Raw genomic sequence first — 27,171 nt, forward strand, 5'->3', positions numbered from 1 at the left:
AATTACTGCATCGAGTAGAGAAAATGTGAATGTTAGCAAGAAGTCTGCTGCTACCATGTATCTCAGTTATGGCCAGCAATAGGAAAATGTGAACCAAGGTGGTTGTTAATGGCTAACAGCAACCTAAAACCCAAAAGTAAGAGAGATACATCTACACTGAGCACAATCAACACCATACATTCTTGCAGCTTTCTTGGTTTTCAGCAAGAGGAGGACAAATAATACCAGTAACAATAGCACTGTGTGTTTAGATTAGTTTTGCTCATCTCCACACATTGGCTGAGTTTTAATGGAAGAAATTAAAATAAACTGCCATTAATTCTATGATCATTGCAGGCTCATCTGAAGCACTTTTCATAAGGAAGAAGTAGGTTTGTTGTTTTGGAAAACCCAATAAATAATAATAATAATAATCCTTGCTATCATGGCATTGACAAGTCTCAAAGTCCTTCACAGAATGAATGTATTGTAAAGTGAATTGACTGTGTATTTTGTAGGTGTACAATAAGTGTATTTGCGGCATTTAGTCTCTGAAGTATAAACTGTAAATACAGTCCTGTACCCAAATGGTTGGGTGCCCAAAGCACACACATTGTTTTCCAGAGCTCCCATTACACAACCTGTTATGGAATAAATGGCAGAAGTTATTGCTGCCCAACTATTATGGAGATTTACTGTATACATTTTATCTCCAGGTAAATTGCTGTGAAACGTTTTTCCATTGAACTAGAATCAGTGAACAAAGGCTATATAACAGAAAGTTGGCAGCTCATTGTGTAAAATTCTTGATGCTGTAGTTCACTGCAAAAGAGAAGTAGGTCATTTTCTAGCATTGAAGGTTGCTTCCTGGAAAACTCAAGTGATGAAATTTGTTTAAGCACAGAGGGTACTGCAAAAACACTCTGCCATGGAGTGATGGAGAGTGTTGTGTATCATAATAATAATAATAATCCTTGCATTTGATATAACGCCTTGTCACATTTTCAAGACATCTCAAAGCGCTTCACAGAATATACTGTAAAGTGAACTGACTGTATATTTTGCGGGTGAAAGCAAAAATTCCTTATGAGTACACAACACCAAAGTCAGGAGATCTACCTACAAGAGTGCAAATTTGCTTGCGAGATGGGTAAATAAACAAATAATAATCAGCCTCTCTGTATTCAAAGAAATAAATTGTTTCATTCCCCACCAACATAAAGTGCTGATGTAAAGCTGACGCTTAAATTCTCATCCATTTGTCTTCAAAACATTGAACATTTGTCTTCAAAACATTTTTCAGCCAGAAATGTCCGCATTACATTTCTGTTATGCGCTTTTCAGACTCTAAGGTTAACGTTAATTTATGATATCAAGTTCTGGCTGGTTCTAGCAAGGTCAACAGATGTCATTATCCAGTGAATCACCTCTTAGACTGAATCCAAAAGAGTGCTAAATGATTCAAGAATTCCTTGGAATCCTACAGATGTAATCAGGTCATGTTGCTGCAACAAGATACTACCGTATACTTTAAATTATCATAAATTATTTATATATTTAAGTAGCTATTTGATCTGCATTGGTAATCTGCAAAGAGGAAACTGGAAATAGAAGATGTAAACTCACGGACTGCAACTTCCGCAAGATTTATATATTTTTTCTTTTCATTACGGTGAAATAGTACACGATAAAGTACAATAATGGTTCCACAACAAGTATGCCCGTAAAATGAGTAAGAGCATGTTGAGCAAAAAAATCAGTTAACAGTAGCAAAATATTAACATGGTTCTGTGATTCATCATCCCAGTACAGAGTTCTAACACTAAAGTGATATAATTTAATGTTTGTCATCCTTAAGACAACTAAGCATCAGTACTGAGTGAACTGGCTCTGAAGAGAAATTCCTCGTTAAAGCTGTGGCAAGTGATTTCCAAGGAGGGAGTCACTAGAGCACTGTCCAAGAATTAGTTGCTCATATATCAAATCTGAGAGAAATTGCTTTAGCTAAACGGTATGCATAAACATAAATGTAGTTTACTCAATCAAGCTTTATCCATTTGCATGAAATTTTAAAATATGGAGAAGGCTTCTTTTCATCAATCAAAAACGACAGTTACAGTTTTGTAATTTACTGTACTAAAATCCATTAACTCGGCAACTTGCACTCTCCACCATATCAGAGGAAATAAGTGATGGTGTTGGTTTTGCAACTTTTCATATGTGGAACATTACTTATTAGTTTTGCGTTTGGGGACAAGGGGCATTTTTTATTTAAAAAAAGGCATTTTCTTTCCTTTAACCCAGTTGGGATTTGCATAGCCTTATTTTTTTGGAAACCCATCTTCATAGCATTAGTCACCCTTAGCTTAGAGGGTAGGTGGGTCAGAAATATGAGATAAGAGTGGAGTAAGTATATACAGAGCATCCATCATCTATGCAAATCCTAAGACTTCCATCCTTTCCACAGTATAAGTATACTGTATTTGTAGGCCATTGTGGCAGCCACATCCCAAAACAGCAAGAGCAGAATGACCAAATCATCTGTAGGATTGATGGTCAGGACACCACGTAAAACTCCCTTCTCTTTATCAATAATGTCATGGTATATTTAACTCCCTGGCAGATGGGGCCCCATTTAACATTCTCATCCAAAGCACTCGAGTGCAGACTTGAAATGTCACTTGATGCCAGTGGCAGTTCTAAGTTCTGATGGCTCCAATTGTGGAATCAAGCTTTTTTAAAACAAATGCTGCATGCTGTCTTTAGCTAGGGAGCAAGTGGACAAAGTTCCTTTCCTGGGAGAAGGAAGAGAGCAAAATAGGGAGGGCGGAAAAAAATGAGCTGCAATAAAGATAGATAAATAAACAGTTGGCAACAGAAACAGAGACTGAATAAATTCTAACACTAGCAATTACTGTAATTTCTTACTTGTTTGTAATGGGATTCTCCACACACGCAATATTGTTAAAATGTTCATGGGTCTCCTGACTGCCGCCATATTGCATTATTAATAATCATAATATTTGCAGTTGTTACAACGCCTTTCACGTCGGGAAGACTTATAGCATTAAGTTGGAAGTGGCGTTGCTGCCAGGGCCAGAAACAGGGAGCCAATACCATAGTCAGCGAAGGGCCAAGAGGGACATTTATCCTCATGTCAGAATTGCGTGAAAATTCAGAGGAATATACATCTTCCCTTTAATTAATGTGCTTTTTTTTAGTTGGCTGACCCGAAATACATAAAGAGTCTGGTGGCAATGTTTGTGTTGGAGTGAAACACTCAAATCCTTCCCCATGATGGGTCAGATGGGATCAAAAGAAATCAATCAGGCCATCTGAAGCTCCAATCCAAAAGTGTTGCCGAACTGCCCAGACTCTTACAGAAGTTAATTTCCTCAAGCATGTACAGAGCATCCATCATCTATGCAAATCCTAAGACTTCCACCCTTTCCATGGTATAAGTGATTACAAAGTGATTTGTTTTTAAACTTTATTGTGTAGGATGACTTGGGTGCACAAGTTCTTTATGCCTTAGCGAGTGGCTTTTAGAATTTCCCTACATCAGATCGGATCTCTCTAGGGGTTTGTTGTATTGAACTCTTGACAGATCGATCAGTCTTACGCTGGAGCTTCAGCACAGCAGCTAATTTACATGAAAGTGAATGAAGCCTGAAGTAATGCATCACTCACATTGAAATTCGTGTTACTCTAATCTATGAGCACCAGATGGTTGCTCAGCTATTGGTCAACCTAGCTACGGAACGGAGACAAGCTGTTCAATCTAATTAATTTATATTAAAACATTTACAAAATATTACCTGGACAGGTAGCTCTATTATATTGTTAAGAAGTACTGACCTGGAAAATTAAATGCTACACACCAAAGCATATAGAAACACAGCTTATCTACAGATATATGGAAGATAAAAGATATTCAGGTGAGGAACACCCTTCTGAATCATTACTGTGCAATTCATTTCAAATCTATTTACCTAGGAATATACATACCTACATCGATCAGATGCACTGTCAATGGCACTGGTGACTGGCTGGTACTCATATCAGGCATACATATACAGAGGGAAGACAGCGTAAAGTAATGCAGTGCTAACTTTCTGGACCATAATTCAAAGTAATTAATAAAGGATATAAAACAATGATATTTATACATTTCAGAGCAGAAGAGTAGAGCACAACTGTTCTTTGTTATACTGGATCTCAACAATGTATTGACCATACCTAGAGTACTATGATTTGGTGAAGATAAGAGAAGCAATGCCAATCCCAAGTTTAAAAGAAATGCGTTATCAACAATGATTAAACATTAGAGAAAGAGTGAACCTGGAATATTCAACTTGAACCAGGAATGTAAGGCTAGAGATTAATACTGTTGAAAAACAGTTTTGAAACAGATATTAGGAAGGACTAGTTTTACTCTAATGATAACAGTTTGGAAAAATCTGCCAGACAGGACAGTGAGGGTAACACACTTTAGGAACTATTATACTGCTCTGGGTAATCTAGGGGAGTAGAGGACTGAGGTTTGTTAGCTGATGGATTCTTTCTTATTCTTGATGTTTCTTACACCCTGTAGTTAAAGCAAGGAAAGTTATTTCAGTGACCCATTGGGTAAATGCATTGTGTTGTGATGCTGAGATATGCAAAACATTAAGATTTCAATTTTAAACCTTATGTGTGCTGAAACAGTTGGTCTCATCCAGTGCTACAATTGATTTCAGCATCATAAAGAAAAATCTTTGCTTCCAGGAGAAACATATGTGTGAGATTAGCGAGGGACAGAATTGGGCTCAGCTATAGTAGCCTCATGATCAAATCGGCTGCCTAGGCTTATTGAGTGTGAGGTTCCAAAGTCCTCCCACAAGTAACGCGTTATATGCATGAATGGTACACAGCAATTTTGGCCTAAAACATTTCAATTATTTATGTAATTGAAATGTGGCTGTTTGATTCATACGTCAGAGCTTTGACTGGTGGCAGTGAAAAAGGGTCACTAATGGAAATGGCCTCACCTGTCCCAGAAATTGCATGGAGGCACATGGCCTTCAATAAATGTGTCCTAATGTAATACCATAACACAGCAAACACCCCTTGGTCCAGCTAACACACATTTTTAGCTGTCCTATTATGTGACTTTTATATTACACGTCATGTAGCACATAAATCACCAACAGATTATTGCAACCTGCAGTGATTTAGGACTGAAGACAGATCTCAATCTTTGGTTAGAACTAAGAGTGTGTGCTTCTTTTGTGATCCAGGCACAATTTTGTGCAGTAGCAATATTTTTTCAGCACCATATGGTTTAGCGTTGACTATGATATTCCTGGTTGAAAATAATGTGATCCAAATGATAAAAGTTAACAGAGCAAAACAATTTTTTAAATGCAGCATTTTCTTTGTAATTTATCCATTGTGTGAAAGAACAAGTTTCTTTACTCACTAATAAGTGGGAGTGCTATTACACTTATGAAATCTTCCTCTTCATTATCATCTTCTATTCATCTACAGTTGTCCCTTCCTCACATTTATGAAAAGAATTAAATGCATAAAGCTGTGTGTTGCCTTGAATTTTTTCAGATCTAAGAGATTATTGCTTCCCTTGAGATGAAGGATGGTTAGAAAGTGCCTACCCTCTTTCAAAATTAATTGAGTAGATTAAATGTAACAAATATAATAATTTTGCTATATGTTGCGTTCTCATATTAGCAATTAATCATAAGCTATGTTTGCAAAGTTGGACAGACATGAGTTACACAACATTTTGCAGAGTTGTTCTTTTCTATATTTGCCTTTCCAGATATTTACATGCTTCAACCTCAAGCTCACATTACATCATTGCTATAAACTTTATGGAAATATCAACAGTTCACATTTGCATCAAAGTGTGTAAGAAGGATATTTAAATTTAAAAAGTATGTAACTAATAAAGGTTATCATGCGCAGCATGATCTGTTCCTTACATGGTATGTTGAATTTACCCACTCTATATTCTGCAGTAAAGTTCTGAGTGGATACTCACTAATCCCCGAAGGTAATCAATCAAAACCTTCAATCTTCATCATTGTACACTACCTGGCTCTGCCCCACCAATCCAAGTACCAGCAGTGCTAACTTTGCATTCAACTCCATACAATGTCTGTGGCTTTATATGTAAAGAAGGAATAAAGACCAACATTCCTGTTTTCAGTGATAATATTTATGGTTGGCAAAAATGGAATGAGCAAATGGAGCGCTGAGTGTAAAATATGATTCCAAAGGCATTGACAACAGGAAAGCACTCTTCATACGTTGCAATTACTGTACTTTAGTTGCCAGTTGCTTTCCGGTGTGAGTGTGCTTTACAGACTGTGCAGAGTGACAAGAAAAGTTGCTGAAAGTTTTGAAGCTTTAAATACTGTTGTTTTTATCTAATATTTAAACTACAAAAGTTACCCAGCCTTTTTCTTTAGACCTATAGATAGATTTAAATTTCACGTAGATTAATACTCTAGTTTATTCACATTCGTTATTTAGCTTTCTTTAATAGAATTTTATTATTTTATATGGTTTGACCCAAGGTACTATATTCATAGAAATTACAGCACAGAAGGTCAGTCGTTAGCCCACCCCACCTATCCAATTCTCTGCTCTCTGCCTCTCTCCTTTTATATTGTCCCTATTCAATTAATTTTCAATTCCCTTTTAAATACTATGATCTTAGCTTTTGATAGCACCATGGCAAAGCATCCATTTTCTAATAACCCTTGTGTGAAAACGTTTTGCGAATCTTCCCCTTAATTCTTCTTAACACAGTAAAAAAAATTAAGCACTCAATAGAACAGAGCTCTAAATTAAATGCTACACGCTCCCCATTTCCAAAATAAAAAAAAAACACTTAACAATTTGAATCGGTGCCAAACACTCTGAAGCTATAGTGAGCAATGTGGTCACTCACCGGAGGATTTCTTTGCGGGCAAAGAAGGTGCAGTCCTGCAAGAGAAAACAACAGCAGCTTTAGTCCAACGAGTAGTTATAATATGCAAACATTTTACTTTTATACAGGGCCTTTCACATCATGTTGAGGACTTCTGAAAGTGTTCACTATACACAGAGAGTCATCTATAACCTCACTTTACATTGCAACGGACACTTGAATATCAGAATTACAAGCAGAGATTATTAACATCATAATCACAGCCTATCCGTAACACAAAATGTGTTTTTTTTTAACAAATAAAGATTTCAGATTTTTTTCAGTCGAGTTCTGATAAACGCAAAAGTGGTCTGCCAAGAAACACCGTTGCCAGTTTGCTGTGCTTTGTCCTGCAGCCACATGTTTTATTCTGGAATTTAATTTAATTAGAAACAGCAGAAAACACTCACTAAATTCTTCATTTAAAAAAAACCATTTGGACGTGGAGAATATGGTATTTGGTAGTTTGTTTGACAAACCCTGAGCATTTTAAAATAGGTTTAAAATAAAATTCAACCATCCCCCACTATACACATGGAGGTATTAGGAAACAAGCAATTTGCCTTACCCCAAGTTTCTCCATGTAAAGATTAAAGTTAAATCCAATCCAGTATAATTTATGGTGGGCTCTTCAACCACAGGGGAAAATCTTCAAACACACCTGGCTGATTTTCTCATTTCACTTGTCCAAAGAGTCTGAGACCAATTGTAGCCATCACGACTGAAATCAATGCTAGGCCAGACCAGAGGTCATTTAGTAAGGCACAGCACCACTCTCAATGGTATGTTTACCCACAGAGACAGCAGGGAACCAAACACTTATTATTCTGTAATATTCTGTATCTCATAATTTTTTAAAACCGATAAAACTGATGGGAAATCAATGATAATACTGGAAGAATTGCGCGGCTGTTTATTCAGCAATATCTAAGCATGGCTAACATTTCGGAATAATTGAAAAATAAATGAAAGAAGAGGTTAAAAGTGCGATTCCTTTGAATCACTATTTGTCATGATGTCAATCTGTGAAAACCAGGGCAAAAAGAGTTAAAGGGAAAATATTTTCTTCTAATAGCAACAGAGTGATGAATACTGCAAAGAGAAATATCTGTAATGCTTATCGGCGTCCCATTATTCCTGTGTTCTTTATATTTTTAAATTGCTGGGAGCAGGTGTATGTAGTAGAATTTCCAAGTGACATTGTCACTCACAGCATGCTCCTCGATTCACGATGTCAGTGGAGGCTCTAGTTTAAGTTTACAGTTACCTCCTCCATAACATTTAGGATTATGTAGTAAAACAGCCAAATACACGGTATTTCCACTTTAAATACTCCCAAAAGAAAAATGTGTGACATGCCATTTATGTCACGGGCCGGCAGATAAATTGTCTCATCAATATCGATGATGGCTCCCATTCATCACAAAGAAAATAATTTGCAAATACTTCCCATAGGGACGTATTCAATTTTATAAGACTGTGCAAGCGATTTTCCACCTGTCTGTAATTTTGCTGCCAAACTACCTTCTCCCATAAATGCAATACTAAGCCTAACATCCGACATTGAAATAAATGTAGACCCTGTTTTTATTTTTCAGCATGAGTTCAAAAAAGTAATTATGTTTTTATGTCACTAACTCAACAAATCTTATTTATTTACAAGGTCACACTTAGAGCAGAAAGTGGCCAATCCAACAAGATGATAATAAAATAATAGAGCACCATTTATTCTTTATGGTACCCATTGTGCTTTTACAATAGAATACAATTTAATGCTTTTGGTGGAGAAATACAATTAATGGGAGGTTTAGCTACTCAAGTAGGGGCTATCACAAGATAATTTCAAGAACCAGGGTCTACAGGAAAGATACTTTGCCAAATGGAGGACCACCTTATAAAGTTATAAAGATGCAGCAGTATGTGGGACATGAGCTGCTCTATTATTGATTGTACACTTTTTCTTTGTTCTGAGTCATTCAAATTAGCTAGGAGGGATGTTGTGAGCATGAGGTAAAGTACTGGGTTCACCTAAATTTAAGAGGTGGCTGATGCATTGCTTGGGAAGCTTATAAACATCAACCACTTCAATGAATAGGGATACAACAGCATTTTTTTGCTTTGCTTGTGTGTGGTCAACTGCACTCACATGGAACAAAGGCGGCAAAAGCCCATCCATTGTGTATATCAGCCATAAAGGCTCAATATGCGGGTGGTCCATAAAGCACAAAGGAAGATCTTACATGTGAATACCCAATCCCCCAAACCATTGCACTCTTCTCTATTTTTGAGCAAAATGCAAGGCTGGTCATTGAAATATGGGGCTATACATTATAGGCTAAATACATAGTCTAAGAACCTCTTGAAGGGCCTAGATACATAAGCAGAATATAGGTAAAAAGGGGTGAAAATTATGCTCAATTATAGAGCAAATATATGGTTTCTTGAAGTAACAATTTCAGTTCCTCGATTGCTTAGCGATGAGTTTCCCAAATGTGAGCCAGTCAAAATATATGGAATGGATATGTTATGCTGCATGCTACACGACGCAAGCATTCAGAGGACTCTCCACTTTAAAATCAATTATGATATGATTGGAAGTATGTAGAACTGAAGGCTTCCAACAGTCTATAACACCAAAGTTCAAGTAGAAATGGCACAATAGGCCACCTACAATCAGATTGTCTTTGATTTAAATTACAGGAAACCTCTGGGAAAGGGAGAAAATTCATGGTCTGACTGATACAAGGTCAAATGCGATTACTGATCACACTGACCTTGCATCCACATAAATTATTACGCATCAATATATATAGTGGGTGTGGGATTAAATAAATCATCCACCATCGGACAAATTGTCCAATTCATCCATTCCTGTTTCATGAATCAATCCTCTATACCAGCTAAATGTCAATGTTAACAGAGGGAACAAATGCAAGGATGGTGATTAAAATGAATTCACTACATTTATTGAAAGAATATTAAATATATTTACTGTGTGCACAGTTTTCCCGCATAAAATTGATATGCTTTTTCTCATCCTGTACTTGTTCAGCCAACTGAAACTCTATACCATCTGTGCTTCGTGATTACTCATGTGGTTCTGATTCACTAACTTATTATTTAATCTGTATACGTAGTGCTGACTGATAGTGTTGTCATATAGCGTTCAGCACTTTGGGACGTCCTCCTGACGTGAAAGGTGCTTCTATAAATGTAATTTTGTTGTTGTTGTGCGCGTAGTGTTTGTTGTGTTGTGTTCTGCAGTAGTCCTCCGCGCTCCAGTTGGTCCATGTTTACTTCTGGAGAGAAAAAATGTATGTTTTACTAGGCCAACGCTCGTATTTCATTTTCCAGTTAAAGGTATTAAAATAATAATAAATAATAATAAACCTTGCATTTCATAAAGTGCCTTTCACACGGGGTAGGACACTTCAGAGCACTTCAAAGAATTCACTGTAAAGTGTAGCAACTATGTATTTTGTAGGCAAACACTGCAGATAATTTGCAAATTTCACCAACAAAATACAGTCAATCCACTTTACAATATATTCTACAAAACGCAAAATACTGCAGATGGTGGAAATCTGAAACTAAAACAGAAGTCGATGGGAACACTCAGCAGGTCAGGCACATCTATGGAGAAAGGAAAGTGAGTCAACGCTTCAGGTCCACTGAGTGTGCCCAGTGACACTATGTTTGTTACAATATATAGGTAAGGGTAAGGGTATCAAGGGATATGGGACAAAAGTGGGTAATTGGAGTTGAAGTACATATCAGCCACGATCTAATAGAATGACGGAACAGGGTCAAGGAACTGAATGGCCTACTTCTGTTCCTATGTTCTGTGAAGCACTTTGAGATGTTTCAGCGATGTGATAAGGCGCTATATCAAATGCAAGAATTATTATTATTATTAAATTATAAATGACCAATTTGTATTGCTCACGTGATAGAACTAAAAGAAGCTGTTGAAAATAAATCAAACAATCATAGGTTTTGGTGCACTTTATTCTGACAGATCAAATATTGTATTCATTGATATGTCATAGCCAACATCACAAAGATGGGACAAAACTAATTAGGTGTATTAGTGGATAGTCGCATAACAGTACAAGTAGACTCTTTAGACTTTCAAAGCCAAACAGCTGAACTAATTTTCCAAGCTATGTGAGCACTTTTAGTTCCTGTGGCTCCCATTCATCTTCTTGGGCCAGAGATGCAATTCATTTTTTTTCTTTGCTAGTGTTCTTTAATGACCTATTGTATATTATTAATGTATACTACCTCCTCATTAGCTACTTGCTGCAGTTAAATGTACAATTCTCATATCAGGCATGACAAAATCTCTGGCTGTACAGTTGATGTGTAGCAGATGGGAGATTGCTAATGATCATTCGGTGGATTTAAACTACCTGAAGAATTACATCCTTAAATAACTTAAAGCAAGTGCACCATGGCAATTACCCAATAAAATAATTAAAATCCCATATAAAATTAGTGGCATTTTAAAAAATCTCTGATAACTTCTGCATTAAACCGGAACAGAGAAATTTAAACCACTACAGACAAATACTAAGATTTGTTGCAAAACACTGATATACAGTGTAAGGAGTGAAAGCAATCGTAAACCACTTCAATTAATGAAACAGAAGTCAACACAGACATTATGTCAGGATTATTTAAGACGTATAGTATTTCAAGATAAGCTGTTATGCCTACTTGTGAATTATTAAGCTCCTCTGCATCTCAATGAATCCTGTAAGTTCTTCTATTCTTTCTGTAGCATACTGCATGGCAATATTGTATTACATCGGCACAGAAGGATCTTTCCTTGTTGTCCCACTGACAGTAATAATGATGGCTATAACTGTGCAAATTGAAATGAGAGCCAGATAATGAACCATTCAATTACTGAAGCATGCATTATGAAATCATAAGTATCTTGGTGACACGTATCTGTTGACAAACTACAGCTTGTTTACTTACACCTGCCCACCCACACCCCAGTAGTAAAACTGCAGGAGTTCATAATGTACTGGTTTGGTTGGCATCATTTTGTCTATTTTTGCAAGGCTGCTACCACAATTTGGGTTCTAAATAATATTCATTCACTCTGATTTTCACTAGGCAACATTTTATAAATTACTGTTGTGAATATTTATTAGATAGTATTATACTTTACAGAACAGAAAATAATCTATAGGATATTTTTAGTACCATCATTAGAATCCTTGAATGTTCTAGCTGCTTTTGAAGTTGACAAATAGGGAGTTTTCATTAAGAAAACAGCAGGAATGCCAAAAGCTCAGCTGCACTTGTGTAATACCAAGTGAAAAAAACATAAATGTATTGATTTTTTCAAGATTCTTTTGTCCATTTTTTCTCGTTCACTATTGCTATCAATCAGCGCAGATATATTTAGTACTTGGTGATGATTTATATTGTTCCATATTTTTCATAGTTAATGAGGATGATGTGAATTTATTGCTGCAAATAGCATTGCATGGTATGAGTTCAATCGGTATTCCAGAAAAAAATAGAAATAAATGTGCAGTTTTCTACTGGTGGGCAGGAAGGTTAAAAGACAGAACAGCACTCAATTAGGGGCAGGTCATTCATTATGCTAGGAACGCTCAGATGGCCCAACTATGTTTCCCTTTGTTGGATCAAAATTCAGTGTAAAGTATCTCAGATCTTCTGTTTGTCACCTCTTGACCACATCTTTGTCCTTCAACCAGACAGTGAGCAACTCATTAATGAAGGGTCGATAGGTTCTTTGCCTCTGTCAGTTCTGCTTTACCACCATTTACCACCATTGGTGTGTAAAGTCCGGTATCTGTGTTATCACAGTCAGTGCCCAGAGCAGCGCAAAGTGAGTTGATATAATGCCTTATCATGTCTTCGAAACGTCTCAAAGTGCTTCACAGAATATACTGTAAAGTGAATTGACTGTATATTTTGTGGGCTAAGTTAACTAGTCAGAGTATCAATGCTTCTGGCATAGGAAGAAGAATCAGCCAGGTTTCCCCACTCCTGATTTTCATCCATTGATTGCTGAAAGTGCACATATGTGAACACCAAGTGATGGCAGACTTAAGCTCAATTGTGAGTTCCCACAGTCAAATTGCCTGCTGCCACTTACTGTCCAATCTCACACATAAAGAACAGTCACTTGGGAATACTGCGGAACCAGGATCAACATGAGTCAGCACCTTCAAGAGAGTGAGGTAGAAAGTTGGGTGGAAAAAGATAAGCATCTTTTTTTCAACTTAGTGAATAGCACTGACCTACAGATCACTGTGAAATGTTTAATATTAAAACATGTCATGAAAACATGTGAAAAGAACGTATATTTCCAAACAGCATTGCAGTGAAATTTGATTGTACTGAGTGACTTAGGAAACTACATTGAAAGTAGCAACACAATTTTGTAGGCTGAATGTGTGACAGTTCATTGATAAAAACTGCTGGCAAGCTCTTGGCTGAGGCTGCAAAAGGACCAAATTGACCAAGTGTCATTACACAGGTATTAATCTCAATAAATAATTTTGGTTTTGCATTAACTTGGAATCAGCAAGAGGAAGAATCTACTCAATAATGGTAGCGCGAAGGAAATGTCTTGTTCAAATAGAATCTGAGTTGGCAGATAATGAGCTCTGCCTTCCTCTGCAGTGTCTGCTGTGTACCAGACAGTTTTGTTACATAACTTGTAAAGCACTTGCTGCGAAATTACATGCCAAATATCATAAATCTTCACATAAAAATGTTAGGGAGAATGCCTTAGGAGAATAATCCTTATATTTGACATAGTGCCTTATTACATTGCTGAGATTTCTCAAAGCACAGAATATACCGTGAAGTAAATGGATTGTATATTTTGTAGGCGAAACTTAGCAGCCAATTGCGCACAGCAGTGTCCCACAGGCAGTCGCGGATTAAGTGACCACATTTTGGGGGGAGGGATTATTACCCCGGAAAGCAATCCGCCACCGATAAATATAATTGTTGCTGTGAAATACAACAACAAGATTAGGACGTTCCAAGGCGCTGGACAGAGATAACACAACTACTGTATTCAGGTTCTGTATTGTGTACATTGAATTTTTGAGCCATTAACCCTTTTATGGGTTTTCTGTCTGGAATTCAAGAAATTAAAGAATAATTGATGAAAGTAAAGGTTTAAGGTATATTTTGGTGCACAATCATTGCACGCTTTGTTTGGTAATAGATAAACGCACAACAGACGTCTGCCACTGCAGATTTTAGACGTGGCATTGCTGGATTCTCTACTGGATTAGAATGCACAGCGGCAAAGGCCCTTTTGGCTCTTTGATTCATGAAACACTATGAACTACAGTAACTCACAGGTTTGTGTCTCCTTGTTCCCTCAAAGTACTTAAATTGTTTATGTTGCAGTGTCACTTATCTCTCAGGTTCACAGTTCTTTTTATAATTTAGGCTGGTACTGAAGAAAACCTTTATCAAATGCACTCCCTCCCTACCTGCTACATCTATTTAAATCCACGCTGGCTTCTGAGGATATCTACTTTACAAGATTATTGTTCTCCTTAGTAGTTTTTCTGCAATAGTAAAATGAGGATTCTTCATCCATATAGTAATAATCTGTTTATCCTTAAAGCACTGATTATTAAATTAGCCTCAAACGAAGATTCTGGGCTGATTGTCTTCCATTTGAAGAAACTGACACGAAATACAATACACCAAGAGGACATTTCAGCTTATGCAGGTTCCAATGTGTGCATTTTCTCAAAAAAATTGGATACACAGTAGACACAATGAGCATTTGGAAGCCGGTGTTGCTCAGATCAGTTTATATCCATCACTGGTTATACATAATTTGTGATTTCCTCTGACCACAGTGTACCAGCACATCCACCCCACAGCCTTACTCCGTGTGTGGGGATCGCCTAAAGTAACCCACGGGTCAAAGACATTATTTCTAAGACATCATTTCGGGGGTCTAATGTTGCAGTACCGATTGCCTTTTTGCAGGATTTATGATCTGCCTTTCGGACGAGCTGTCAGAGCTGGAGGATTTATGAGACTGTCCAGATAAAGTGTGAAACTTAATGTGTCAACTCGAGACTCACACTGGACCACTGGACGCTGCGTTGTTTGGGTCAAATTGTTCAGAATTTACAACAACATATGGGTTGGGTAAGAAAAGAGCTGTGATCTGACTCAGGGTATCATTACTCCTGTTCATTGCTTACGTTTTGCATCGATCCAACAAAAACAAATGCGGTTATTTCGGATTCCTCCACAGTTTCTTTTCGAAATGCCACACACCCACGATTTCATTTAGATTATTACAATTCATCTGAATGATCTCATAGATTTTTTTATTTAACCCCCCCCCCCCCCCCCCATACACACAGACACAAACTATCATTGCGAGAGTTTTAAAAAAAACATAAATTAGGGATAGCTTTTTACCAAAAATATTTGCCAAGTGTTCAGAGCTTTCCCCCACCCCCCCCCCCCCACCCCCCCAAAAAAAAGCGGTTGAGATCATGATGCATTTGCCCCATCGTTCACTGGTTGGAGCAAACCCCAGTCATCCCACCAAAGGTTCATTTAGTTCGTTTATCCTCAATTAACAGTAACATTGGGGCTCACTTTCCCCAAATGCAAACCCTTTCTTACCTGATAGGCGTCGAGCTGTTCATCAGTAAATATCGTCTGCTTATTACCCATCTTAAACGAGTAATATTCCTTGTGTGTAGATGCATCACATTAGAAGTTCCAGGCGTCCTTTCTACCTTATGCATTTAGGGCATGTATTCGGGGTGAACCCACGCAGTTCCCAACCCCGCATTGAATGTCCAAAGCTACGGCCACACACCGGACGGCATCAGTTTGGTACAATTGTCTTGTCAGGAGGATGGATCCTCTTTCGCTGCCCCAGTGCCGCCCCCCCTCCACCCCCACCCCCACCCCACTCCCCACTCCCCACTCGCCACGGAATAGGCAGTGGACCCGGAGTTACATGTTGCACTTTCTTTAGCAGGATTTCCCTCCCCCCCTCCTCTCCTCTCCCCCTCCCCCTCCTCTCCCCCTCCCACTCCTCTCCCACTCCCGACCAAGCGAACGGACGATGGAGCCAAGAAACCCGTTTCAGCACCAGAAAGCCCCTTTGGTTGCTCTCGGTTCAGTCTCAAAACTGCTTGAGATCTCTCCTGCAGATGCAATCTGCAGCCGATAGCGGGCGCACTTTCACACACTTGGGTGGGTGGGTGGGTGGGGGTGGGGGGTGGAAATTCTATGGGACAAGGTTCCCAACAATGCCCAACACATGATACGGCTCTGAAATCTAATCGAATACTAAAGAAGACTGTATGGGATAATAATAATAATAATAAAAATAATAATAATAATAATTCTTGCATTTGATATAACGCCTTATTACGTTATTGAGACATCTCAAAGTGGTTCACAGACTGTATTGTAAGGTGAATTGACTGCGTATTTTGTGGGTGAAACGCTGTACATAGACTCCATCCCTGTGTCCTTCTGACTTGCGCCCTCCTTACCCTCGTTCAAGACACATCTCAAAACGTACCTCTTTTTGACTGTGCTTTTGGTCATCCTCACCGCCTGGCGCTACTTGAAAACAGAAGGGAGTCGGCCACAGAACAAATAATTGGTCACTCACTCCATGGCTGTCTGTAGGACATTGTTGTGCGGAATTTGGCTGCTGAACTCGCCCACAAAATACACGGTCAAAAGAGGTACATTTTGAGATGTATCCAGACACTGTGAAGCGCTTTGAGACGTCTCTATGACGTAATAGGCCACTATATATGGAGTCCTGTAGCTCAGTGGTTAGAACACTCGCTTTGCAAGTGAGAGACCCGAGTTCAATTCCAGGCAGGTCAGGGCGAAACCTTGGGCAAGTTTCCTTACTCCACACAGCGCCTAATAATAATCCTTCCAAAAAAACAAAAAAAAACAATAATAAAAAAATTGGTCATTTTCAATCCGTATGACTGTTTGTGGGACATTGCTGTGCGCAATTGGCTGCTGCGTTCGCCCACAAATATACAGTCAATTCACTTTACAGTGTGTTCTGTGAAGCGCTTTGGGACGTCCTCCCGACGTGAAAAGCGCTATATCAAATGCAAGGATTATTATTATTATTATATCAAATGCAAGAATGGGCAGGAGAATGCTACAATTGGCTTTTGTGTCCCCTAACTGGGGGAGATGTGAAATAGCCAGGCGGAGACACCTAATTTTGAAGTTTGGAAGAGTCTGAGAGAGGAGCAGTTTTGGGGGGGCATGTCCCAGTAAGAAGTACCCTCAATACAAGTGCCCTGTGAGTTTCATAATGTTATCATTTTCAGTTGTTGTCCTTCAATTGTTTATCAACTCTGCACTCGTTACATTAACCTCCACTTTACATTTTGTTGTGAAAGAGCAAACATGTCAAAATAAAATTGCCAAATTACAAAATGTGATCAAAACAGTATCAAACAAACAAACAAACAGACAGACAGACATACACCACACACTAGGTATTTTGAGGGAGATTTACTCATTTCAACAACATAGCGTGTTTTGGTACATCTCAGTCTGAAACGGTAAACAGAAAACATGCCTCTTGCTATCCACTTTCCTGTGCATATTAATACATATATAGAGATAGAAGTAGATGTGGAAATTAATTTCTAATTGTCTGTTTTTTACCTTAAAGTTCACCCCCTCCTCAACATCCTGACATTGACAACTCTTAAGCGTCCATTGCACCAAAAAATTATTATTATTTTTTGGTCAGCCGGGTGCCTGACACCCGCCGAAGCGCATCACCGGGCTTAAAGGGTGCGCAAACCGAGCCAGGAATTCCCCGGCGTTCCCACCTACGCGTGGAAATCCCAGAGACAGATGGCTGTCAGATGGATGGATTTGCGGACCCTTTCCCTGGGAGGGACGCACCCTGCTTATCTAAAGCCAGAAGGCATTCGGCGCAGGTTGGCGAGAGCCAAGACCCCCGAGCGGGCGTTGTGGGCTCTAACCAGATACAATATAGCTGCGCGTCCAGCTCGGACCAACCCCCCCCCACACCCACACCCACACCCGTTAGGGCTTTGGCTGTCAGGGTTAGCAGGGGGTGACCCCCCCCCCCTGCCAGGCAACCAACCAGTCCAGCAACACTGACTGCCAGACCAGCTTTGGTGCCCCCACCTGTCGTGAAGCCCGGCTTTTGCGACACTGCAACTGACCCTCGGTTGTGGTGGGTGGGGGGGGGGGCGGGTTTCGTTATACGGCAGAAGGTCGAGGGGAGAGGAGGGAGCAAATGGCGACGTCGTCCCAGTAACCGCACAACAACAACAACAACAGAAGGAGGGGGTGGGGAGAGCGGGCGCTTCTGGTGGCTCTCCTCCTCCTCCTCCTCCTCCCACAACGAGGAAGTCCCTTCCCGAGTCAGAGTGAATGTCAGTCGGTGTGTCTGCCCGAGAGACCCCGCGGTGACTCTCTCTCTCTCTGGACCCGGGGGTGGGGGTGTGTGGGGGTGTGGGGGTGTGTGTGGGGGGTGTGTGGGGGGGTGTGTGTGGGTGGGGGGGGGGAGGTCTCGCCGTGACCATGATCTGATGGTATTTATAAATAAACCGCACAGAGGCTGCGGGGATGGCAGCCAAGGATAATAAACATGGTGAGGGCTGCCGACTGTGGGGGGGGGGGGTTGTGGTGGTGTGGGGGGGAGGTGGTGGTGGTGGGGGGGGGTGGTGGTGGGGGGGGTTGTGGTGTGGTGGTGGTGTGGGGGGGGAGGTGGTGGTGTGGGGGGGGGGTGTGGTGGTGTGGGGGGGGGGGGTGGTGGTGGTGTGTGGGGGGGGGGGGTGGTGGTGTGGGGGGGGGAGGTGGTGGTGGTGTGGGGGGGGGAGGTGGTGGTGGTGTGGGGGGGGGGGAGGTGGTGGTGGTGTGGGGGGGGGGAGGTTGTGGTGGTGGTAGTGTGTGGGGGGGGAGGTGGTGGTGGTGTGGGGGGGGGAGGTGGTGGTGGTGTGGGGGGGGGAGGTGGTGGTGGTGTGGGGGGGGGAGGTGGTGGTGGTGTGGGGGGGGGGGTGGTGGTGTGGGGGGGGAGGTGGTGGTGGTGTGGGGGGGGGGAGGTGTGGTGGTGGTGTGGGGGGGGGGTGGTGGTGGTGTGAGGTGGTGGTGTGGGGGGTGGTGGTGGTGTGGGGGGGGGGGGGGGGGGGGGGGGGGTGGGGTGGTGGTGGGGGGGAGGTGGTGGTGGGGGGGGAGGTGGTGGTAGTGGGGGGGGGGGGGAGAGATGGGGTCGGTGACAGTCTCTGACAGGCAGAGATGTAGCTGAGAGTGTGTGGGGGTTGTCAGCTGAACCTCCTGTTATCCACCTCCTCCCTGTGAGTGTGTAGCGCACAGCAAACCCTTTCCACTCTCTTATTTCAGCCATGACCTGGCTTTCATCCCCCTCCCCCCACACCTTTCTTTCTCCACCATCCTTCCTTCCTTCCTTTTTCCACCCTTTCCTTCCCCCGCCCCCCCCCCTTCCCCTCTCTGTACAATGTGTGTTCATTCATTTTTGTTTGGTTTTTGTGTGGTTTTTTTTAATGGAGCCAGAAAAAGAAAATGTCAAAATCACAGCCGAACTGCTCAAGTCACGCACTGGGGAATTCGACCTGGAATCCATCCTGTTCCTCAAACTAAATAATCTCAGTGAGTAAAGTATATCGTTGCTGCATCGTACTGTGAGCTAATTAAGCAGGTGTGGGGGGGGGGGTTATTTTTTTAGGGCTCTGGGTTGCTATCAAGTGACAGTTTCTGAGTAAATGTAACAGTGAGATTGCACCTCCTTGTTTCTACCTTTGTCACCTGTTTCATATATATATATATATATATATAAAAAGAGCAGATGCTCTCATTGCCATCAACGTAAAAAGCGCTATATCAAATGCAAGGATTATTATTATAACTGCAATCGACACTAATGTAAATAATGTAAAAACATTTTGTCTCAGTGTTTGAGTCTGTTTCACACCGTGTCTTTTTTGTGTGTGTGTGTGTGCTCAAACACTTCAGATCTGCCAGCGATGGCACTTTTGGGTCTAATCCCATTTCTCACCATTTCTCCACATTTCTTACCGTTACTTCCCACTCCCCACCCAAATTGCGGTTAAATATCTCAATTAATTCTTCGCTGCAGCCTTTCTAGAGCAGTGTATTGTTTCCATCTTCTCACATTGCTTTGTGTGAAGACATTTCCTGCATTTACTTAAAGTTGGCTTGAACTCTAGTTTTAAGATTCTGTCTACAATTGTAAAAAAAATATCATTTTAATTTAGGAGTTGTGCTTTGAAAATAAAGCAGCCAAATGTACAGTACCAAATACAGAACCAAATTCATTTCCAGGATTTTCTGAAAATGCAGAAACTATAATTACACAATGTTTTATCGCTACTGTTATTCTACAGGAATCTGCAATCTTGGCTGCATTGGAGAATGTGTAAACCTGGAGAGGTTGGATCTATCAGGGAATGAAATCTCAAACCTGGCTCCTCTGGCATCACTAAAACTTCTTACAGTACTCAACTTGTCAGCCAATAGGATCATAAATCTTGGTAAGGTGACTTTCTTGATTTGGTCTCAATAAATAGTTAAGGAATGGATCTATCTTAAAGATAATGAGATTGTAATTTTTTTAAAATAGTAATATATACAGATAGAAATCTCGGCAGGATCAGAACATTTAACCCACCGATGCAATTTCCTTCAATATATCAATGCTATCTAATAACCCTAAATACTTCTAGTTGACGAGAACTTAAGCAGTTTCTTTTTGAAACTTTGTGTAGATTCTCGATCCTAGCAAGCTTGTTCCTCTCTTATCAAAAAAAGGTCTCCTACATTTCCTCTTCTCTTTTCTTGTTCTTATTTTTTTAAAACTATAGTGATTAATGCAAGTTACCCTAACATTGTAAACGTGTGTTTTCATTCACATCTAAGAGGAAATTTTGTATGTAGAAGAGTCCACTTATATACCAGATATATTTCTCCCAACTTCTCCCAAGGCACCATAATGTAAATTTGTAGTGTACTGCATGAGCAGTGAGTAATGGATCTTATGCAATTTATGTGGCCAATCAAATACTTTGTGACATCAGATACATGGGCTACGGTTTATTTTTGTATATGTGAGGTAATAATCTGACCAGAAATACTGTCTCTAAAAAGTACGATGCAGAAGTGTCAACTACATTGCACCAACTGCCTTTCAGCATTCTGGAGTGAACAGTACAAAACAAAAAACATCTATACAACTCCATCTAAGAAATCTAAGAAAAAGAGCATTTGTATTGTACAAAGGAACAGCGAGCAGACAGGATAGGTCAGGCATAATGTCTCTTTTATTGGCTTTTATGGCTTTTTTATGGCTCTGGAACTCTATCCCCCAGTGCCTTCGCCTTGCTTCCTCCCTTTCCTCCTTCAAGGCCGGTCTCAAAACCTTTCTCTTTGACCGTGCCTTCAGCTCCCCTCTCGACTCTCTTCCCCCTCCTCGCTCCCTCCCTTCCCTCCCCTCACCCTGACCATTTCCCCCCTGCTCGGGTCATGACCCAACTGTGCAGCGCCTTGGGACGTCCTCCTGACGTGAAAGGCGCTTTATAAATGGAATCTTGTTGTTGTTGTTGTTGTTGTTATTCTACGAAATAAGTGCCAGTTCAATGTTGTTTCCACATTGAATCAACCCTAAATGTTGAGCATAATAATAATCTTGTTTTTCATATCGCGTGCTTCACGTCTTCTACACGTCTCAAAGCGCGTCACAGAATATACTGTAAAGTGAATTGACTGTATTTGTGGGCGAAATGCAGCAGCCAATTTTGCACAGCAATATCCCACAAACAGTCGTGGATTGAGTGACCAAATTATTATTGTTGTTTTAAGGATTATTATCCCTGGATAAGTGATCCACCAATCAACTAACAACCGGGTTCTTACTTACTGCTAGGTAAAAAGAGGAGTGTGGAGTAAGGAAACTTTCCTAACATTTCGCCTTGCCGGGAATCGAACCCAGGTCTCTCGTTTGTGAGGCGAATGCTCTAACCGCTAAAATAAATCATTTTATGGCAGCACCAATTTGAGATTTAAGTCATACACTTGAGTTCACCTTCAGGAAATGATTTTAGATTCACAATTCAAGTTGATAGTATAAATTCAGTTTTATACTGAATTTATCAAATTATCAGGCCATCAAATTCCTGGATGGCCTGTTATTGGGTGGGCTAGTTGCACTTTTTACATAATTCAGTGATGTTCTGGGCTGGTTAACTGAGTTCTGCTAATGCAAATTATATGCCACATCAGATTACAAATTCATTGTAATACTTTGATTTCAGTCCACTACTGGAACTATGGCACACCACATCTGCAATATAAAAGGGACATAAAGAAGTCAGTCCAGGAAACCTTTCAAAGCAATTCATTGGGCTGAATGATGTAATTCCAGAAGAGTCATTTAAAACCAAATAAGGAGAGTAAGATGGACATTTGTGATTTAGAGTTGCTTCTGCAGCGGTTCCAGAAATTGAAGGACCCAGCTGGGATCAAATATTGTAGCATCTGTTTATTCAGGCTGTATGACCGCCATTCTTGAAGGGCAAATTGATCATGTCTGGGATCGGAACAGATGTCTCCCAAACTCGTTTAGTGGAGTGAGCTGAAAACACTGTCTCTTGTTGGTCATGTTATTTCCAGCAACTGAACTTCATTTAATAACTGCTATTGCTCTTAGTCACCCCATTGAGGAATAGCTGCAGGAGTTGACCAAGTAGGGAGAATAATTCATTTGTGCTCCTGCTATAGCAGCTATAGAGTATTGATTACTCTTAAATTTTGACCATGATTCTGCAAAATGGGACATTTGTGCTAAGATTTAGAATTTCATCAAGAAAATTAGCAGCTGGCTTTGGGGGCTAGCTGCCAATTCGGGGCCTGCTAACATGCATTCAGACAAAAGACTAGGTGTTTTGCACATTGTCTTTTTGAAAGTTCAGGTTAATGAATGTGACTGCCTTTGTTTTGTGAATGTTGAAGTAGTGATATCTCAAATTACTGGGAGATTGTTATTGATACTTGGTTCATGAAACCAAGTCTTTGAGAACGTAAGGGATGGGAACACAAGCTGCTCATTAAAAGGTGCTAAAGAGTTTGCAATCCAGATCAGTTGTCAGAAAGTCATCCAACCTATCATTGAATTGTTTTTTGATGGGTATTATAAAGAAAGATCTATGTAATCTAGGTTAAAAAAAAGCTGTTTTACAGTGTCTGAATCTCTGGAGTTAGAATCTACTTATCAGGAAAGAAACTGATCTTAGTCAAATGCTGGTGTAATATAAAAAGAATTGTTTCGTGATACATTTTGCATTTGCTGCTATGTTCCTTTCCAGTTCACTTTTGCCTCCCCATTTTTTAAAACTCTGTATAGAATTGTATGTATCCCAATCTTTAGGTACTAACCAAGAACACAGATTTTACAATTTTGGCATACCTGTGAGTTTTGCACCTTTGACATTTGTACTGCCTTAGACTCTTTGTGATTTGGGAAAACAACCGGGATTCACAATTAGTAAATTATTTTCAAACAGAAGCTGGCACTGCAGCCATATATATCCCTGAATGAGGCACAAATTGACATTGTCTCACTTCTCTCTACAGACCTTATAAATCTGGATTTTGTAGAAAAATTGTGTCACTGACACAAGTGCAAACAAAAACTTTGGTGTCTTTAACACATTTTAAGGCATAAGTTCTAGATTTAATGTCAGTTCGTGTTTCATTCAGGGATATATATGGCTGCAGTGCCACCTTCTGTTTGAAAAGAATTTACTAATTATGAATCCTGGTTGTTTTCCCAAATTACTTAAGAGTGTAAGGCAGTACAAATGTCAAAGATGCAAAAGTCACAGGCGCACCAGAATTGTAAAATCTGTGTTTTTGGTCAGTTCCTAAAGATTCTGTGTCTTAAATGTTTTTTGTCATAGATCCTCTGAGCTCTTGTGAAAACCTGCAGAGCATCAACCTAGCAGGAAATCTAATCAGCAGGTAAAAGAACAGTTTTATACATATACTTCATATGCAGTTAGAAAGCATTTATACAGAATCTTGTAATATACAAGTCATAGACCTTGAAGTAGTGAAAATGTATTACATGAATTCTGCTACGCGGCATATTTAAAAGAAAATTCTTTTGCTATTCTCTAGTGTTGATGCTCTTCGTTCACTAATTTATTTGAAGAATTTGGAGAGCATTCGATTGCAAGATAAAATCTGCAACTTCAGTAATCCAAGTAATTTTTTTTCAACTTTGCAAGTAATAACACGATTAGATAAGAATCTGTCTAATTTCTGTTCTGTTACTAAGCTAAGTGTTATCGTTGTAAATGACAAACAACATTTTATTTTTATGGTCAAATTGCTGCAAATTAATGATGCTAGATTAGATAAAGCAATTAAATTAACCTGCACTGATGTCTATTGGTCAGATAATCCAGTGTATATATAATAATGCAGATGCTAAAATAACAATGTTTCTACCCTGACAACATTATAAACAGCTGAAATGTTAATGTCTATGCAAAATCCAGAAATATATCAAACAGAAATTTGAAAGGAAAATGTAACGGTGACATCTTTGCTTACACTATAGTTTGTATGAACACTGCATATCGGAGTACAGTATTGGAACTCTTTCCAAATATAAAGGTCTTAGACGGTGAGTATTTGGTCTTTGTGAATATTGAATTTGTTTTGGTCAGCCTCTGTAGACCTAGCAAGTGTCTAAGATCACTGAGAGCAAATGAAATTGTCCTTACAAGAGAGTCTGTCAGCCTAGACACACTTTTTTTTACTACTAGTTGAAAAGAAAAATACTTATCTTTCTCTGCCAAAAAAATGCAATCAAATGATGGTCCAAGTAATTTGAAAAATTAAATAACATTAAATATTTTAATCTGCTTTTCTCCTTCATCGTCATCTAATCCATATATGTGTATGATAAGAATGCTTCATTATTCTGGTTCAATAGGTACAATTGATTTCTGTTATTTCACCACAGGAGAAAGGGTGTCAGGCAGGGGCAGTGACTTGTATCAGCTCTGCAAAGATATTGATGCTTCTCTAAAAGGTAAGTTATTTTGTATTGAGTAATATGGTAGTTACAAATCAACAAACAGTTTCTTTTGATGCCTAAAACAAAAATAATAATAATCCTTTTATTTGATATAATGTCTCATCGCATCATTAAAATGTTTCAAAGTGAGGAAAGACATTGTTGTTGATTTAGGGATTAAATCGTGGGACTATATCTCAAATTTTAGCATTATTCTTTCAGGATTTTGGAGAAAAATAATTATGTAACATTTAATTATGTTTCTGCTGTCTCTTCTCTCTGCAATTTTCCCAATAGGTCCCTTAATTTTCATAAAGCTACATTGCCAGTTTATACTGAATTGTAACTATTTTAATTTTATGACAGTCTTTCCTTGTTCTTAGGATTTTACAATAATGACCTCACATGTGAATTACTTGGTCCTAAACGTTGGGTAGAGAAGGATTACTGGGAATTCAAACCAGTTCTGAGTACTGCCATTGCTGATGCTACTAAGAAGTTTTATGGTAAGGATTCACAGAGATTGTACACAGCACTCCAATGATTAAACTACTTAACAGGTTCATGTTCAAGGAACTGCTATCAAGTTGCAACTGAAGTTTAAGCTTTGTTTAAAAAAAAGTTGTGTTCAATCTCACAATACTGCTTAAAAACTATCTTTTCCTATGTTTTTCTAATATACAGATGTTGTGAAAGAATGCCGACAGCTAAACAGCACGGCTGCTGATGCCATTGCAGTAACAAAAAGGACCCTAAATACAATGAATTAAAATGTGCACTTGAAACAATGGGTGGATTAATTATTGTAACCAAGAAAAATGCCTTTAAATCCATTGTCTTCAGATCAATTTGAATTTTCATAAACTCCTACTGAAGGCAAAATAAAGACCTCTTATGTTTTTTTTCCAATTGCTGCATTTGACAGATTTTTTTTCTTTGAATCTTTGCTATACAAAGATGAAATTGTATAGAAAACCTTGAAACCTACACCGATTTTAAATATGTTCCTCTACCTCATTTTCAGGAAACAGGATAGCCTTTTGCCAGTTTTACACCTTTCTAAATCCTTACTTGTTCTATTATTGCATCTTTATCACCTATTGTTATGAATAATTCAGCACAGACATTGTTGTAATGTTTTACTACCCTGTATATTTGAGTTTAATGACTGAAATCAAACATGCATGTCTGTGCATTGTATTTATGGTGACTTTAAAAATGACCAAGCAAAATGATAAAAAGTAAATAAATATCCTTGTGTTTTTGACTAATTAGTGAATATGCTCCAGGAAAGAGGGGTGTGTGTGGGGTGGCGGGGGGGGGGGGGAGGAGAATGGTAAGCAGGGTCTCTTTGGAGCTGGCTCCAAGGTGATAAGCTTGAAAATGGAATGTCGGAATTAAGTTGACTCAACATTGTTGATCACAGACTAGCCAACCTGGTTTGGTAGCAGGTCTAGATGGGGAGACTAGTAATAATAATAATAATCCTTGCATTTGATATAGCGCTTTTCACTTCGGGAGGACGTCCCAAAGCGCTTCACAGAACACACTGCAAAGTGAATTGACTGTATATTTGTGGGCGAACACGGCAGCCAATTGCGCACAGCAATATCCCACAAACAGTCGTAGATTGAAAATGACCAATTTATTATTGTTTTGTTTTTTTGGAGGGATTATTATTAGGCTCTGTGTGGAGTAAGGAAACTTGCCCAAGGTTTCGCCCTCTGCCTGGAATTGAACTCAGGTCTCTCGCTTGCAAAGCGAGTGCTCTAACCACTGAGCTACAGGACTCCACACTGAGGGCAAGGGTTATTTCCCCTTGGCTCCCGTCAACCCTGCAATCCAAAGACCTAATTGGTAGGGTGTTCCTAGCTGGACAAGCAGCTAGAAGCTTGCAGACGTGATTGAAAAGACATAGCAGTACCCCAACAAACACTCTGAGGCCCCTAAGCCTTGACTCTAGCAAAGATACACCTAATGCACTCTGGAATTAGGTAAGCAGGGTGCGTCTTTCCAGAGGGAGAGTGCATATCCATTCCAGACACAGAAAAGATTAAAATGCAAATTGATGTACACATGT

At 39.5% G+C, this 27,171-nt stretch overlaps 2 protein-coding genes across 5 annotated transcripts in view; one reads left to right on the forward strand and one right to left on the reverse strand.

Moving 5' to 3' along the window:
* cib2 (calcium and integrin binding family member 2) overlaps window positions 1-15,896 on the reverse strand; it is a 31,679-nt gene extending 15,783 nt beyond the window's left edge. The window contains exons 1-2 of the mRNA XM_007907941.2: window positions 15,620-15,896; window positions 6,935-6,969 (exon numbers count right to left, since the gene is read on the reverse strand). Of these exons, the coding sequence (XP_007906132.1) occupies window positions 6,935-6,969; window positions 15,620-15,670 (86 nt within the window). The 5' untranslated portion in view covers window positions 15,671-15,896. The remainder of the gene's footprint in view (window positions 1-6,934; window positions 6,970-15,619) is intronic.
* A 2,453-nt stretch (window positions 15,897-18,349) lies between these two features.
* On the forward strand, window positions 18,350-26,341 carry lrrc61 (leucine rich repeat containing 61). Of its 4 annotated transcripts, none has more exons than XM_042344081.1 (9): window positions 18,350-18,416; window positions 19,547-19,642; window positions 20,398-20,544; window positions 23,965-24,025; window positions 24,185-24,270; window positions 24,630-24,695; window positions 25,038-25,106; window positions 25,475-25,597; window positions 25,776-26,341. In XM_042344081.1, exons 1-9 carry the CDS (start codon window positions 18,407-18,409, stop codon window positions 25,859-25,861), a joined length of 744 nt encoding a protein of 247 aa, XP_042200015.1. In that variant the 5' UTR covers window positions 18,350-18,406; the 3' UTR covers window positions 25,862-26,341. The 4 variants fall into 4 exon arrangements, with proteins under 4 accessions (XP_042200015.1, XP_042200016.1, XP_042200013.1 ...); XM_042344082.1 differs by lacking the exon at window positions 18,350-18,416 and adding an exon at window positions 18,515-18,626 and having other exon boundaries at window positions 19,543-19,642; XM_042344079.1 differs by lacking the exon at window positions 18,350-18,416 and adding an exon at window positions 18,515-18,626.
* Window positions 26,342-27,171: the final 830 nt, after the last annotated feature.

Source organism: Callorhinchus milii, unplaced genomic scaffold (assembly GCF_018977255.1).
Source record: "Callorhinchus milii isolate IMCB2004 unplaced genomic scaffold, IMCB_Cmil_1.0 Scaffold26, whole genome shotgun sequence".
Lineage (NCBI taxonomy): Eukaryota > Metazoa > Chordata > Chondrichthyes > Chimaeriformes > Callorhinchidae > Callorhinchus > Callorhinchus milii.